The 16909-nt window shown below is 41.2% G+C and overlaps 1 protein-coding gene across 5 annotated transcripts in view; it reads left to right on the top strand.

Moving 5' to 3' along the window:
• eif2b3 (eukaryotic translation initiation factor 2B, subunit 3 gamma) overlaps positions 1-16909 on the top strand; it is a 171475-nt gene that overhangs the window by 108156 nt on the left and 46410 nt on the right. For all 5 annotated transcript variants that reach the window (XM_070886757.1, XM_070886756.1, XM_070886755.1 and 2 more), the window contains exons 7-9: positions 4772-4899; positions 6709-6899; positions 13891-13968. In XM_070886757.1, coding sequence (XP_070742858.1) covers positions 4772-4899; positions 6709-6899; positions 13891-13968 — 397 coding nt within the window. The remainder of the gene's footprint in view (positions 1-4771; positions 4900-6708; positions 6900-13890; positions 13969-16909) is intronic.

A 16909-nucleotide genomic window follows, 5' to 3' on the forward strand; every position in this document is an offset into this window, starting at 1 on the left:
AGAAAAAAGAAAAGGAGAGAGGCAGAAAAAAGAAGGAGAAGAAAGAACAAAAGCAGGAAGAGAAAGAAAAACAGAAGGAGACAGCAAGAACAACAAGACGGCGAAGAAACGAAAGAAAGAAGGAGCAAGGACGAAAAAGAGAGAAAAAAGCCAGGAGAAGAACACAAAGGGCCGAAAACCGAAGAAAGAAAAAAAGAGGAAAGAAAAGAAAAGAAAACAGAACAGAACCAAGAAGGAGAAGAAAGCAAAAGCAAGAGAAAGAGAAACAAGACAGGAGAAGACAACAAGAAAAGCGGACCCCCCCGGCCCAGCCGGCCCCAGGCCCCCCTCCCCTCCCCTCCCCCTCCTTTCCCCCTCCCCTCCCCCTCCTTTCCCCCTCCCTCCCCCCTTTCCCCTCCCCTCCCCCTCCTTTCCCCCCTTTCCCCCCTCCTTTCCCCCCTTTCCCCCTCCTTTCCCCCCTTCCCCCCTTTCCCCCTCCTTTCCCCCCTTCCCCCCTCCTTTCCCCCCTTCCCCCCTCCTTTCCCCCTTTCCCCCCTTCCCCCCTCCTTCCCCCCCTTCCCCCCTCCTTTCCCCTCCTTTCCCCCTTCCCTCCTCCTTTCCCCACTCCTTCCCCCACTCTCCCCCCCTTCTCCTTCCCCCCTTCTCCTTCCCCCCTTCTCCTTCCCCCCTTCTCCTTCCCCCCTTCTCCTTCCCCCCCTTCTCCTTCCCCCCTTCTCCTTCCCCCTTCTCCTTCCCCCCTTCTCCTTCCCCCTTCTCCTTCCCCCCTTCTCCTTCCCCCCTTCTCCTTCCCCCCTTCTCCTTCCCCCCTTCTCCTTCCCCCCTTCTTCTTCCCCCCTTCTCCTTCCCCCCTTCTCCTTCCCCCCTTCTCCTTCCCCCCCATCTCCTTTCCTTCCCCCTTCTCCTCCCCCTTCTCCTCCCCACTTACCCTTCTCCTCCCCACTTACCCTTCTCCTCCCCACTTACCCTTCTCCCCCACCTTCCCTTCCTCCCCCCTTCCCCTTCTCCTCTCCCCTTCTCCTCCCCCCTTCTCCCTCTCCTCCCCTTCCCCTTTTCCTTCCCCTTCCCCTTTTGCTCCCCCTTCCCCTTTTCCTCCCCCCTTCCCCTTCTCCTCCCCCTTCCCCTTCTCCTCCCCCCTTCCCCTTCTCCTCCCCCCTTCCCCTTCTCCTCCCCCCTTCCCCTTCTCCTCCCCCCTTCCCCTTCTCCTCCCCCCTTCCCCTTCTCCTCCCCCCTTCCCCTTCTCCTCCCCCCTTCCCCTTCTCCTCCCCCCTTCCCCTTCTCCTCCCCCCCCTTCCCCTTCTCCTCTCCCCCCTTCCCCTTCTCCTCCCCCCCTTCCCCTTCTCCTCCCCCTTCCCCTTCTCCTCCCCCCTTCCCCTTCTCCTCCCCCCTTCTCTCCCCCCCTTTCTCTCCCCCCTCCCCCTTCTCTCCCCTCTTCACTCCCCCTTCTCCCCTCCCGCTTCTCCCCTCCCCTTCTCCCCTCCCCCTTCTCTCTCCCCCCCCCCCTCTGCCTCCCTCCCTCCCCTCCCACTGCCCCCCTCTCTCCCTCTACCCCCCTCCTCCCCCTCTCCTCGCTGTCAGAAACATAGACACAGACAGAGAGTGAGAGACACAGACAGACAGACAGAGACACACTGGGGGCGGGGCATCCCAGCACGCTGTTGGAAGGCTCCCGGTGCTGCAGTCGGTAAGTAGAAAATGTTTTGTTTTATTGATTTTTAAAAAAAATTATTTCTTATTAATTTTTTTTGATTGATTTATTGGTTGATTTATTGATGTTTTTATCATTTATTATTGATGATGGCTCTTTATTTGTAAAACTGAAGTGTTTAATGTTTGTAAACTTCCCTTTAAACTTCCCCCACCCCCCCCATTCCCTACGCCTAATTTGTAACCTACGCCTGATTTTCTAAAGTGTAGACAAGGTTTTTTCGAGCGTACAAAAATCTTCACTTACTCCATTCTAGGTTAGTTTGGAGTAAGTTTTCACTGCCGAAACTTTGAAAACAGGCATAAGTGGCCAGACACGCCCCCTTTTTGAAAAAAAAATTCTGTTCCAAAGTGAAACTGTTCTAACTGACTAGAACTGGAGCAAACTAAATGCTGAGAATTTGAATTTCTAAGATACTCCGTTCTACACCAGTTGCTCCAAAAAATCAGGAGCAACTGAGGCCGAAACTTGGGCCTATTATCTTTAGCAAAAGGAATTGCTAGCCCAGTTTTATTATCCCACGCTTATTTCCTTACACAAGCATTTTACATATCAGAAGACAAGCCATGCTTTCACCTCACGACACTTCAATGTCATCCTGTTTATATTGGAAAGCCTGACAATGCATTCCATTTATGACACTTCCAGGAAAACCTGTTTAATAAAGAAGTTCGACTGTTAAAACTTTTAACTCCCAAGATGTCCAACATACATTTCTCCAGGGTGTCTAACATGAAAGTAAAATACAGTGGCCGCTTTATTTCTATTTGTAATACAACACGTGACTAGTTTGAAGTGTAATAGACCAGAAAAGGGCATGAAGACCCATTAGTCCAGATCTCCACCCTGCTTGTGCATTCTACAGATTTATGGAGACTTTTCAAATGGGTAGGAAGCTCCCACTTGGCAGGAGCTGCAATGTAATAAAGTAATGGCAGATATGATTTATGTTGTTTGCGCATGCAAGACACCAAGTACATATTACACCTGTGTATAATGGATGCTTATGGTTGTTGGGAAAACTCTATATAGTTACTGCACAAGAAGAATCAATTAATAGTTTTATAGTCATTTCTGTACCATTTCCTTAATTTTTGTTTATTTCCTGCTGCCATTTAGGTTATCAAGAACTTTTGTGATCATTGCTTCATCTTTTTCCCCCTGCAGCTCTAATATTGTCACCAATAAATCTTCCATTAGGAAACCCCATATATTGTAGCTTTTTGGAGGGGGAGGAGCAAAAAGAACAGGACCAGCAAAGGGATGCTCGGCAGGTCACGCTGCACCTGCAGTGTCAGATGCCCATCTGCCCGATTGTTAGACATAGGTGCAAATCCTACTTTGGTCGAGGATTAGTGCAATTCCCAAGGGAGGCCATAATACCAGACCTGACAGCACATGTACAATATGTAGAGGCCTGACTAAATCTAGTACTAGATGCGTGTTGACAAGCATCCCAATCACAGTATTTTATGCTTTGTGGCATTGCACAAACTCTGGCAAATCCAGAATGATCAACAGCCAGTAAAGCCTGATAAACTGCACCAGCCATTATATCCCTAATCATATCTGCAGAACTTGGCGCACCCAATGATCGTCAAAAATTCACAGGCTCAGGGTTGATATTGAGCAAGATGCAGAACGTGCCATCTCCTGCATGGATACTTGCAGCTAACATGCAGAATAGTGTTGATAACAGCCAGTTACAGTAATGGGTAGCTATGGCCTACAACTTTGAGTCACAAACAGGGCAACCCTCCTTGCAATCACTTTGTGCAGCACCTGCTCCACTTCACCAGCCTTCAAACAGGTCTGCACATTGGGTTTCCAATCCCTTCATTTTTGAGTCACTTATTAGGTTTTATCCCTTCAGCCGTAGCAAAGGCTGCCAATTATTTGAAATGTATTTTGAGCCTTTCCAAAGGCTGTAAGATTGTTTTGACCCTCTATTTTGCTACTTCTCTTTAATTGTAAATATTCTTTTCATTTTCAACTATGCCTCAATTTTTCTGCTTCTGCCATCAGTGTAATCCCTGCAAATATCCAAATCTACACCTAGAGCTATGAATAGTTATGCAAGTGCAGCTTGGCCCAGTAGCAGCACTCTTGTGAATTCAAGTCTCGCTCTAGGACTTAAGCTCATAATCTAGGCTGACACTTTGATGTTGTAATGAGGCTGTTCTGCATTGTTAAGAGTTGAAAGGCACTATATAAATGCAAGTTCTTTCCTTAAATAACATGATCCACAAAAGTTATGTGCTCTTTAGAGAATTACCATTCTGCCACGATTTGCTTTGATTGTTAACCATTTAAAACTGACAACTGTATATGAAAATCGGGGCTCATGATAAATGTATCCATGTATACCAGAACATAATAAGGGGTGTACTATTAATGCTGCTTCTATATATCTACAAGTTAAACATAGAAACATAGAAAATAGGTGTAGGAGTAGGCCATTCGGCACTTTGAGCCTGCACCACCATTCAATAAGATCATGACTCATCATTCCCTCAGTACCCCTTTCCTGCTTTCTCTCCATACCCCTTGATCCCCTTAGCCGTAAGGGCCATATCTAACTCCCTCTTGAATATATGACTCTATGATTCCTTTATCCGTACAAGACTTGTCTGTTTACTGATTCAAAAATGACTTTAGTAACACATTTTACTTGATGATATGCTATATTTTGTACTTGATTTTCAAGGATACTGTATTTCATGTTTTTATTAGATTACTGTGAAGATGTGGTTCATTTTGCTTTATTATTCAACTGAGAGCACATAGCTGACTAGGTGTCGGGCTTTTTCCAATGCCAGTTGCCGCAATTAAGATATGAGAGAATGGCTGGGAGTGACTCTTCCTATAAGAAGGAAGTACCTTACTTATCAACCTGACTCCACTTGCTGTTTTATCCTGGCAGCCCATTGATGAGGCATTCTCTGTGGGAATATTGCAATGGATAGGCTACATCTTGACTCCTTGCACATCACCTCAGTACCCCAGAGTACCATGGCAATAGATCATGAACTCTTATTTATTAGTAATGATGTTTCTTCTTCAAAGGTCTTTCATGTCAATCCGGGGTGAGCTGATTCCGTATCTGGTCCGAAAGCAGTTTGCTACTCCTAGCTCTTCTCAGCTTTCTAAAGATGATGCAAATGAAGATCAGAAGAAAAACACCAAATCTATAGGTTAGTTCAATGGGCTGTGGTGGGTTTAATTAGCTTTGTCACAGTAGCAGTCCCAACCTATACCAAAATCAAAAATATAACCAGGTTTGATCTTTTTTTGGCTTTATTCTAAGAATATAATACAAATAATAACATTGCAGGGGAGTATTTTCAATTTTAAAGATCACTTCTCCTGCACACTTGGAAAATAAAAACGTTTCTAATTTTCCAATGTGAGAAAGCCCGCTGGAGACTCCAAGATAGGTCTCCCGGGAAGGAGTGTCCTAGTCAGGGGACAAGTGGTGGATCCCTCTTTATTTTTCCCTTGTTATTTTAAGAAACTAAATATTCTAAATAAACAGACTTAAAAGTTGAAACAGGCAAACACTTAATTAATGGTTCAGATATGAATACTTTTTTAATTTAACATTTTCAAGTTTTTTAAAACAGAGATAATGTACACTAAATTTCACACTGGTATAATAGTTTATAATCAAGAACGTACAGTGATAGCCTATATTTATGCTCTGTTTGCCATGGCATCAATAAACTGTCACTGCAGTTTGAAACTCCATTTGATATCTCTTTTATCTGTGAGTATTTAATTTGATTAAGTATATTTGAGAGAGAAAACACATCACAGTGATTCTCATTTGGCCAATGGAATCGAGATTTGGATCTAGCCCAGGCCGTTGGAATGGAAATCTCTGTGATAAATCCATGTGAAATATGTTTGGTTAGCTTCAACCCTTTCCTAATTGACCAGTTCCTAGTTGGTGCAAATCCAGTGCCCAAAACCGACCATAATTCAGCTAAAATTGGTTTTGAATTGTCAGTTCCATTCAGAGACACCATAAGGATAGCTGGTGTGGAGAATAGAGAGGCTTTACCCTGCATCTGGTTCATGCCGTATATAACCTGGGAGCACTTCAATCTGCCAAAAGTGGAAATTACATATTTTTGCAGTACGCACAAAAATAATGCTGTTTAGCGTGGGTTCTGATAGTAGCAGTGAACTCCATGCATTGGGTTTTAACTCTGCTCTGGTTGTTTTAGAACTTCAGGAAGGCAAATGTAATGTTGGCCTTTATTGCAAGGGGGGTGGAGTATAAAAGCAGGGAAGTCCTGCTGCAACTGTACAGGGTATTGGTGAGACCACACCTAGAGTACTGCGTACAGTTTTGGTCTCCTTATTTAAAGAGGGATATACTTGCATTGGAAGCAATTCAGAGAAGGTTCACCAGATGAAAGGGTTGACTTATGAAGAAAAGTTCATAAGGTTGGACCTATACTTAGTGGCGTTTAGAAGAATGAGGGATGATCTTATTGAAACATATAAGATACTGAAGGGGCTCAACAAGGTAGATGCAGAGAGGATGTTTCCACTCGTGGGGGAATCTAGAACTAGGGGGCATAGTTTAAGAATAAGGGGTCACCCATATAGAACTGAGATGAGGAGAAATTTCTTCTTTGAGGGTCATAAATCTGTGGAATTTTCTGCCCCAGAGAGCTGTGGAGGTTGGGGCATTGAATCTATTTAAGGTGGAGATAGACAGATTTTTGAACGATAATGGTTATGGGGAGCGGGCAGGGAAGTGGAGCTGAGCCCAAGATCGGATCAGCCATGATATTAAATGGCAGAGCAGGCTAGAGGAGCCAATGGCCGACTCTTGCTCCTATTTCTTATGTTCTTAATTCATGCCAAAATAATCACTGGTATTGTGAATCCTTATCATTGCATGACCTCTTGTTCAAATTGTTGCCTCTTATTTGCAATCATTCTGCTCAGCATCCATTGTGCTTATAGGTTTGTTTGTGTGTTTATTAAAGATATATTCAGTTATGCAAAAGAGGATGATCTTCTGAATTTAGCCAGAGAAAAATCATTTTGGAATGATCACCACGGAGATATGAGTGATCCATATCATGGAACCAAACTTCGTTGCTATGTTCATATTATGAAGGAAGGGATATGCTATCGTGTAAATACTCTAGCTTCATATATTGAAGCTAACCGACAGGTAAGAAGACATGCATCTTACTAGTGCAAGTTTATATTTTTACTTAAAGTGGCTGTCTTTCCACTGCCAGCCTATTTAAAGAGGGCTTGCCAAAATGAGGATACAAATCGATTAGTTAAAAGTTTATTCTGATTGACATCCTTTTTATTTATTGCTGCATATTGCTAAGCATTTTTTTGGGCAGGTGAAATATTGAAAACGTATGTTTAATCTTGAGTTTGAGTAACAATTTGGAAATTATAAGAATAACTAAACTCAACAATATGAGGGAGCAGAATTTATTTAGAAGATGTACAGCCATACCCAGGGTACTTCATTGATACTGTAATTTAAACTGTGTATGTACTGATTCAAGCCCTTTATATGGCCAAACAGAATTGCATCAGTTTTTAGTTCCAAGCCTGGTCCCAGCGAGAGCCCAGCACAGTGGGATTTGCATCTGCCTGATTGCAAGAGGATTGCCTCTAGAACATATGACTTCAGCTTAATTATATTAATGTAAGTGAGGTCATAGTCATATTGGTCCTGACATGGAGAGCTCATCCAGATAGTGGGCGGAGGGAGGGTTATCATCCATCAGCAATCCTTAAACATCTTCTGACAAAGGATTATGGGAACATTTAAAGAGATGCAGCCAGTTAGATGTCAGTTTTGGCTCAATGGTATCACTTTTGCCTTTGAGGTTGACGGTTCAAGCTGCGACTTGAGCATTTAATTTAAGTTGACGCTTTAGTTCAGTACAGAGGAAGTGTTGCACTGTCGGAGGTGCCATCTTTCATAGGAGATGTTAAACTGAGACCCCATTTGCTCTTGTGAACATAAAAGTTCCCATAACACTATTCAAAGAGCAAGGAAGTTCTCCCGGTATCCTGGGCAATATTTATCATTCAACCAACATCACTAAAACAGATTATATGGTCATTTAACTTATTGCTGTTGTGGGTGTATGCAAATTGGGTGCCATGCTTCCCTACATTACAGCAGTGACTACACTTCACAAATACTTAATTGATCCTGAAGGGCTTTAGGATGTATTGAGGTTATGAAAGGCCCCATACAAATGCAAGTACTTTCTTTTATAGGTATGCGGCTGCATTTGGGCAAAATATTGGTTTAGCCTTTAAAAGGCTGTAACTATTTCAAAGACATATTTGAAGTTGTTTGGAGCCAAAAAAAACGTGTTTGGGAATATCTAGTGGCTGTTTGTATATAATTTGCAAAATGCGTTTGATAAGGTGTTACATAAGATAATGGTTATGAGACACAAGATATTAAAAGTAATGTAGCTGCATGGATGGCGAGGGGGCAGAAAGCAAATCATATGGGGAAATTAATGGTTTTGGTTTGGCAGAGTATAAGCATTGCTCTGCTCAAAACCTTTTCTTCCATTTATGTAAATGATTTGCACAGAGGAATGGAACTAAAGCTTGCTGATGATACAACATTTTTGACCTGACAAACTGAGGAAGAATACAGGAAATGGCAGGAGGATATAGATTATCAGCTTAGCAAACGGAGTTCAATGCAGAAAAATTTAAAATAATGGCCTGGAATTTGCGGTCAGAAGCGAAGGCAAAGTACGCTTCGCACAAAGATCTCGCAAAATTCCTTTGTCGAGAAGTTTGGGTTTTCCGACCTTCAATTCAATGCAACTGACTGTCGTGGGGATTCCCTTGTTCGAACTTCTGTGACATCAACAGGCTGGCCTACCAGCCAATCACAAACAGCGAACAAGGAAATGAGTAAGCTGTTAAAATTCTAACTTTTAAATAGTTTGAGAGAGCAAAAGAAAGATTGGGGCTCTCGCAGGGGGAAAAGACAAACCTGAAATAAAGATGCACAATTTTTTTTGAAAAGTTGCTTAAAAAATTTAGTTTTTATTAAAATAGATAAATTTCACACTGCACAAAATTAAAATTAGTTTTCCATGCCCTTAACATTTGTTTAGCAGTCAATGCGTTGTTTAAAATCCCAGTTCCACCTAATCTCTTTGGGTCTAAATTTTAGTGGAGAATTTAACTGCATACTTACTGCGGAGGAGCCAAAGTTTTGTTTTGTTTCAATGAATTGCGATATTTCACTGATTGCTGGCTCTGTGGTGGGGGGGGGGGGGGTTGGTGGGTAGGCACAGTGCAGCCAGTTTCAGAGCTGTCGTTGACAGACTGCAACTTCGGGATTTTCGCATGCACCTGCGCATGTGCCAAATCCCGAAGTTGCAGTCAATTTCAAAGACGGAATGGCATCATCCCGACTGCAATTTTTGGGCCAATTTTTTTTTTAAAGAATTGTGAAAAGGAATAAATGATATATGATTTTTAACAGAGTAGCGGAACAGAGAGACCTGGGGATGGAATTATATTGATCTTTAAAGATGTAAATAGAAAAGGCCATAAAAGGCCAATTGAAATTCTGGGCACTGAGCATAAAACATAATGTTGAATTTGTACAAGATGTTGGCAAGGCAAAGATTTGAGTGTTGCATATAGTTCTGAACAGTCTATTAGACATTAGAGCCACGGAAAGGATAAAAAAGGTGATTCACTAAAATACCGCCAGGAATGAGAAGTTATAGCTACAGAAATTGGTTTTGCATTGGAACAGGTAAGTTAACAAGGGATCTAATAGAGGTTTTGAAAATTATGAAAGGTTTTAGAGGATGAATAGTGAAAAGTTTTTCCATTAGTTTGTGATTCAAAATTATTACTAGAAGAACAAAGGAGCAAGTTAGAAGACATTTTCGACATGGAATATTATTAGAACATAGAATGCTTTGCCGCATGTCAGTGTTGAGGCAGACAGCATATTTAAAAGGGAATTAAATGTTTTTAATAGGTATTGCACTCTAGTTGAGAAGCTTGCACAGGCACAATGAGCTGAATGGCCTTCTGTAATTTTTATCATTTCTATGTTTGATGGCTGGTGAAATGGAGGTGCTGCTGCATGATGATGCATGGATAGTTACTCTGTTTGCTGCTCCAGTGTGCCCTCGCCAGAGTACAGCAGGGCAGCATGAACTCAACCCATGGAATAAGATGGCACTCAGTAATGAAACTGCCAAGATAAGACTAAGTTCTATTTGCCCCATAGGTATGCCAGAGTGTTGCCAAGCAGCCTGGTGCATGTTTGCTGCTGACACTTGCCAAGCCCTCACACAACTTTACAGCTATTTTATTGCTAGCCGTCCATGCCCATAAGGCATATTTTGTAGCTGTAATTTACAGTAGAAAACTTGGAATAATCGCAACTTCAAACATGAAAGTACAGTAGCACAACCTAGCTGCATGATGCATGCCACTTAATGACACACAAAATGAAATGTGGCTATCACTGTACTTGCGGTCCTTCAACTTCTAATATATCAAAACTAATAGATGGCAAATAACGCACAGGAACAGACCTGAACAGGATGAAGGTTTTTCAATTAGAAGCCATTGACTATCTTCGAGGCTGCCACCTTGGATAATCTTGCCTATAAGAGCATGGCGGAGGGTGGGAGGCAAGCTTTCTTGAAGCTATGGGCCCGTGCCATCAAGTTCTTGTGTTTTGCCACCTTCTTATTCACTCTCACATAGACATGCACACAACATATAAGCAGCATACTCAGTTAATGTCCTGCAATCCAAGCTCCATTGAAAGGTTTCACTTGTAGACAGCAATGTGACATTAGCTATGGAAGGCCTGGAACAGCAGCCTGCCAGTGGGTTAGGACAAGACAACACTCTTCTTTCCTCTCACCAACTTTAGCACAGGCACACATATCTCAGAGGATGCAGCTGAATAGAACTTGACAAGGTAGCACTGGTGATTTATAGGTCACAGATGAGGAGAAGCCATTGCATGTAACCTTGACAAGTCACTGTTACCTTAATGCTGGGGATATTTTGATCACACCCCAATCATAATATTTCATGATTTAAGTGGTACAAGATAGTGTGTACAGCATGACATGTTAATCAGAAGACCACTAATCCATATCTGAAGATCCCGATACACCTACCTCACAATGACCATGTGAAGTGGCTTCCATAGACTTCTCGTCAGCAGGGAGACAATGTTAGCCATGCCATCTGCTGCGAGGGCACCTGCAGCCACCCTGCACAATAGGGCTGGCTGGCACTGCCAGGGAATTTATCTGCACTCAACCCTTTTAGTTCAGCCTCTTTCCACTTTAAATAAGTATCATCTACACTATCAGCCAATGTGCTGCTCACAGGTTTATAAAACAATTGACTGAAGCATCTGTCAGCAGTGCCATCTATTTCATCTTCTTTCCTACTGACTAACAAGAGAGTGACATGGCTGCCAAGTATAACACACTACCACATTTTACAAAGTATAGGGCTTCCTTGGTGATAACTGGCCCTTCTTTGACACCACCACTTGCTAACATATAATAACCTATACACATTTATTTTTAAAGCTGCTTAAAAATTAAATTCTTCTGCTCTCTGCCTATCAAATGCTGGTTAGATATGGATCAAAATGATTGGTATTCATTTTCAATCAATAGATGAATTGGATGAGGCAAACATGTTGTCTAGTTCAAAATTAAATAAACAAGCAAATTCACTTTTGCCTGAACTGTGGTAAACCTATCTTGCTTACGATAGCAAATAGGTTTAAAATAATTTGTTGTATATAAAGCAATTCATTGTATTAAAGGATTTAAGGCATTTTGGCATGAAGGACACTATATAAATGCATTTATTTTACCTTCAGTAGATCAGGTGCAAAGTTCAAGCAAAGAACTTAGTTAAAGCATTTTTTATGAGCCTTAATTAAAGCAGTTTTTATGAGCCGTACTTCACTGCAGGAACATAGGGTACAAATCTTGATTTAAATCTCAAGTAAGAAATATGTTTGTATTGGGAATAACTGACCTCCTTTAAAAGCAATCACACTAAATTTAACTTTTAAAGAATGGAAGAGGAAAACTATTATTTTGAAAATGTTTGCTCTGAACCAATAATCACACCTATCTTCTTTTATACTTGGAAGGTTGAATAAACCATTGAGTGAATGGAAAGATGTGACTATAGAAAGGAAAATGAGTACTGTAGTCAAAATGGACTAGTTAACATGTAGTGCCTTTGTGATGGAGACAACCACCTGCAATAAGAATGTCTTTGTACTGTCTCCTGCACCTATTTTCTATGTCTATGTCTAAATAACATTATATTGCAGAGAAATTAATGCTTACAAATGACGCATTTCATAAGTACAGCTGGATGCTTATTAACTTTTTGTTTGAAACATGATGCCTACATGTATCCAGCACTCTGCACTGGAGGTCTGTTTGACCTGTTGTAATATTTTTTCGTTTTTAGTATACTTAAGTACTTCCCTTTTTCATTTCAGTTTTCCTCAACACATGCTTTTCTTTCATGCAAACATGATTTTTCCCCCCCCTAAAACTAATGAACAATGTTACAACAGGCAGCTAACAGTGAGTTTATAATAGCAATTCAGTTAAATGTTTTTGAAGACATCTTGAACCCAGAGTGGGAAACCACCAAGAATTTGTTATTCTTTATATAATAATCTATTGTTTCTAAGTTAATGACTCCTTTGTCACTAAGATTGAGACCTGCCTCTGCTGCTTTCCCACTATACCCTTGTCCACCAAGCCAAACTTCCCTCCGGGGTTCCCCCTGGCTTAGCTCTGATCCCATGTCTTTCTCTCTTTTTTTCTCTTCTATCTCCCTTTATCTCCAATCAGAGCTCATCTTGTCCATAAGACCCACCAGCTTTTATCAATTCCCACTAAACTGCTGACCAGCTAACTTCCCTTCATGGCCCCATTGTAAATAGTATGTTCTCCTCGGTTACTGACCCCTCCTTTTCAAAACTGCAGTCATTAACTCCCCACTACCCCCCAAGTTTTTGGTCACGGCTTCTAATAGTTCCTCCTTTTTCTGATTGCACCTGTGAAGTGCCTTGGGATGATTTTCTGTGTTAAAGGCTCTATTTAAATGCTAGTTGCTGTAATCTAATCCTGGACATCAAACAATCAATCTCAAACCCTGAACTCTTCAAGATTATTGTTTCGTAATTACCCCATAGCATCTGCTATTCTCTGGATTCTACACTGTTCTATATAGACTGTACACTACGATGTCAGCCTTGCATCAGGGGTTGCACTCTCGCCTGTGAGTCAGAAGGTTGTGGGTTCAAGCCTCACTCCAGAGACTTGGGCACGTAATCTCGGCCGACTCTTCAATTCAGTATCGATGCAATGCTGCACTGTTGGAAGTGGCATTTTTTTGATGAGGCGCTAAGGCGAGATCCTGTCTGTCCTCTTGGGTGGATATAAAACATCTCGTGGCACGATCTGAAAAAGGGCAAGGAAGTTGTCCACATGTCCTGGACAACATTAATCCATTAGTAATCAGCATTAAAATGGAATATTTTCTCATTTTTCTCATTGCTGTTTGTGGATCCTTGCCGTGTGCAAATTATCTGCTGCTTTTCCCTACATTACAACAGTGACTACACTTCATGGGTATTTCATGGCTGTGAAGCGCTTTGGGACATCCCAAGGTCATGAAAGGAACTACATAAATATAGTAAAATTACAGAAAGACAATTGTGAAGAATATGGTCGGGCTTTATGCAAATCATTTTTATTTTGGAATATATATATAGTAGTTTCTTCTGACATGGTCACGTGGTATATCTTGAAAAGCAGTTGTTTCAGTGATGAAGAGGAAACTGCACATCTGAAATTTACTAGCATAGTTCAGTCCTGTTTCATTGAATTTGAACCTTCAGCCTTAAAGTACTGTATTAACTGTAAATCAGTCAGATCTGCGACACTGATGATGCACTTTTTCTGTCAAGTAGGAGCAGCGAGTGTATCACTGGGCAAAAACAATATCCTATGTTCATTCTCTAGGGAAATGTAGATGGGTGCAGTTCAGTTATTTTCTGTTTTTCCATACAATACAACATACACAGTGGTGGAAAGCCTGCTCTTGTTTTTATCTTCCAGGTTCCTAAGTTCCTGTCTGCTTTATCCCAAGAAGAATCACTAATCCACCCTTCGGCACAAATCACTGACAGATATATGGTGAGTAGTGAGAAGTACAAATAATGTCAATGAACCTTGTGCCTTCTAATTGAACACAGTCCATTCTATTGTACCCAAGTTATTCAGAATCCATTGACTAGCAAGCATACACTTGCCTCTACTTGCTTCATAATAAGCAGAAAAAATAAACAACATCTGAAGTTAAATGCTTAAAGGACAAGTTATCTGTGCTTTTCAATGCAGAATAGTTCCATAACCTGAAAAAATAAAATAGGTACATAAAGGATCATTTAACTAAATGGTGCTCACAGCATAGAGCCTTGACCTCAGGAATTTGGGCACATTCTTCCCATGATTTTTCATCCATTAGTTTTAATGGACGGAAAATCATGAGGGTAATTTCTGACCAAATTTCCGACTTGTGCACCTGGTTCTTGAGACTGCAAACCAGGAGAATGATTTTGTAAAATTATCTCTACAAATATCACTTATCTTAAGGAGGAGTTTTTAATTAAATATAATTTCCCCTCCTCTAAAGACAGCCACCATGTTTTGCCTCTATATTCGCTCGGATCACATCAACTACAACTCCATTAACAAATAGTACAATGGGGAACAACACACGATTCCTTTCCAATTGAATGCTGGTTGGGTGGCATTAGAATCTGGAAATCTGAACACTAGCCAAGGGTACAGCCCATCTGATCAAAATCTAAGGATGGAAAGGATTCTGATCTGTATTTCGTCCTATTGTGCTACTTAAATACGACAGCTAACATGATCTGAATGGCAACTTTGTTAATTGTTTTATGACCTCTGTTTTTTGTTGGCCTGGCAGGTGTAAAGAAACTTAAAGGGCATATGATTGAAATTTATTTTCTTTCTATTGCCATTTTAATTATATTTTGGTATTTTAAATTGTGCATACAGTGCACGATTCCTCTCCTGGCAAAATGTCAGTGAACTGTGCCAAGGCTGCTCTGTAATGGGGTGATAAAAAGTCAGAAAGAGCTTTCTAAGTTAACTGCTTTTTGTTTATTTTCCCCACCTTCCTTTGTGGGCCTCACCTGGCTTATGTGGGTAGGTGGCAAATCTTTCTGTGAGGAATTACAGGCTTGTGTCCATGGGTCTCAATACTGTGCCACAATAAATAGAGGACACACACAGTAAGGGCAGTTTCATCTATCTATCCAGCTGTGTGATGGTACTTGAGCCAGAAACTAATGGTAGACGACTGAGGATTTTCTAAAACAATTACTGTCCTTTTGCTTTTCTCTTTAAGTCATGGCAACTTAACGATGTATAAAACATTTCTGTTCTAATCATTTTCTGTGTTGCAAGTGATTTCTTTTTCCATTTTATTTGTACGGATGCTTTTATGGGAGGACATTCTGGATAAGGAAATTAGGAAAATATTTGGAACTAGACTAGTAACAGGAACTTCCTGTCCTTAGATGCATCAATCCCACATAAGAAGGGGAGGATGGGCTGCTTTTCAAAACCCTGGGTGGGCTTTGTGTATCTTAACACCAGAAGCATTGCTCAGCTGGACAAAACAAACATTGACTAAAGTAAGTAACCCGTCAGCCCACACACAGTCAGAGTTATGCAATAGAGGATGCACTGGAGTACAGTAGGTTGTAATTATGGGCAGACAGCTACAGACAGACCTCCTGTTTTATTATAAGCCTATTCCTCCTTTTCATTTAGATCATAGAATAGTTAAATATTTTATAGCATTATCTATTTTTTACTTTTCCATGAAGTTGTTAATACATTTGAGAGAACTTGAAAGGATCAGAAGCATCATTGTAGTTTCCACGATTTCACTTGTTACTTTTCAAGACTGTAATTCAGGAATAGTACTTCTATTAATGTTATACAGTATGTAGTCCTGGCCTGTGTAATTGTTTTTACAGAGAAGCCATCCATAATCATCAGTATTTTCACAAGAGTACATAAACTATTCATTTTGATGACCTTCTTCTCCAAAAGCACATTCTAAAAAGAATAGAAAAAAATCTTCGCCTCAATTTTACTGTTTCTCGACTCTATTTTGCATCTCTCTCTCACTTAAATCAACCTAATTTATTTTGGTCTGCTAACTTTTCTGCCCTGCTTTATCTCTACAGAAAGTTTCTATACATTTTGTGATTTCACACTATTTCTCACTTAAAGCCTGGGTTTTCCACGTCCATCAAAAATGGGATTGTGCTGGCCCATGGTGCAGACTCACCTATGCTGGGAGCTCATGGCGCACTGTGACAAAACATTTTGAATAGGCTTACTGCCATATGAAAAGCTTTCCCAGAGAGTTTGGCCTGCAGCACAGTTGGCTAGGGAGTGAAAAATCTGCCAAAGTAGTGGCCCTTAAAGTGCAAACTTTGGTGACAGATTCACTGCTCATTTTGCTGCAGAAGGGACACCAAAGGCAGGCATGTTCCTCAGTGGGGTTAGCTGCCATTGCTGCATACTCCTAATCTCCAAAGAACCATTTCCCAGTGTTGGTTCTTCTATTAATGTAGATACTGTAGATTGCTGTAGTGGAGATATCGTGGCTGCTCTCTAGCTAATAAGCACTGATGGCCACTCATGAAAACGACATTATGTCCAGTTGCTGCCTTTTTTCCACAGGAATTAAGTTTTTACTCCTTGAAAACATGGCATCTGTTAGTTGTTTCATACAGGTCTGCACTGCAAACTGTCTGTTTGGTAGCTGAGCCATGTGGTAAATTGGAAGATTCAATAGTATGAATACTTCATGTGATGATAATTTTCCTTTGTATGGGAAGAGCTGTTCCTGTGCCATATGTTGTCTGTAGGACATCCTGCAGCAGATAGTACAACTCTGTCTCAGCCCCACTCAGGAGTGGAGGTGCCAAAGACAGCTGTCCTCCTGGATATGCCTAAGTAGGTGTGAATGGGGCTCTATAAATGCAAATCCCAGCATAGTGATGAATGTGAGCGAAGCATCTCTTGT

This window comes from Pristiophorus japonicus, chromosome 8 (assembly GCF_044704955.1).
Source record: "Pristiophorus japonicus isolate sPriJap1 chromosome 8, sPriJap1.hap1, whole genome shotgun sequence".
Lineage (NCBI taxonomy): Eukaryota > Metazoa > Chordata > Chondrichthyes > Pristiophoridae > Pristiophorus > Pristiophorus japonicus.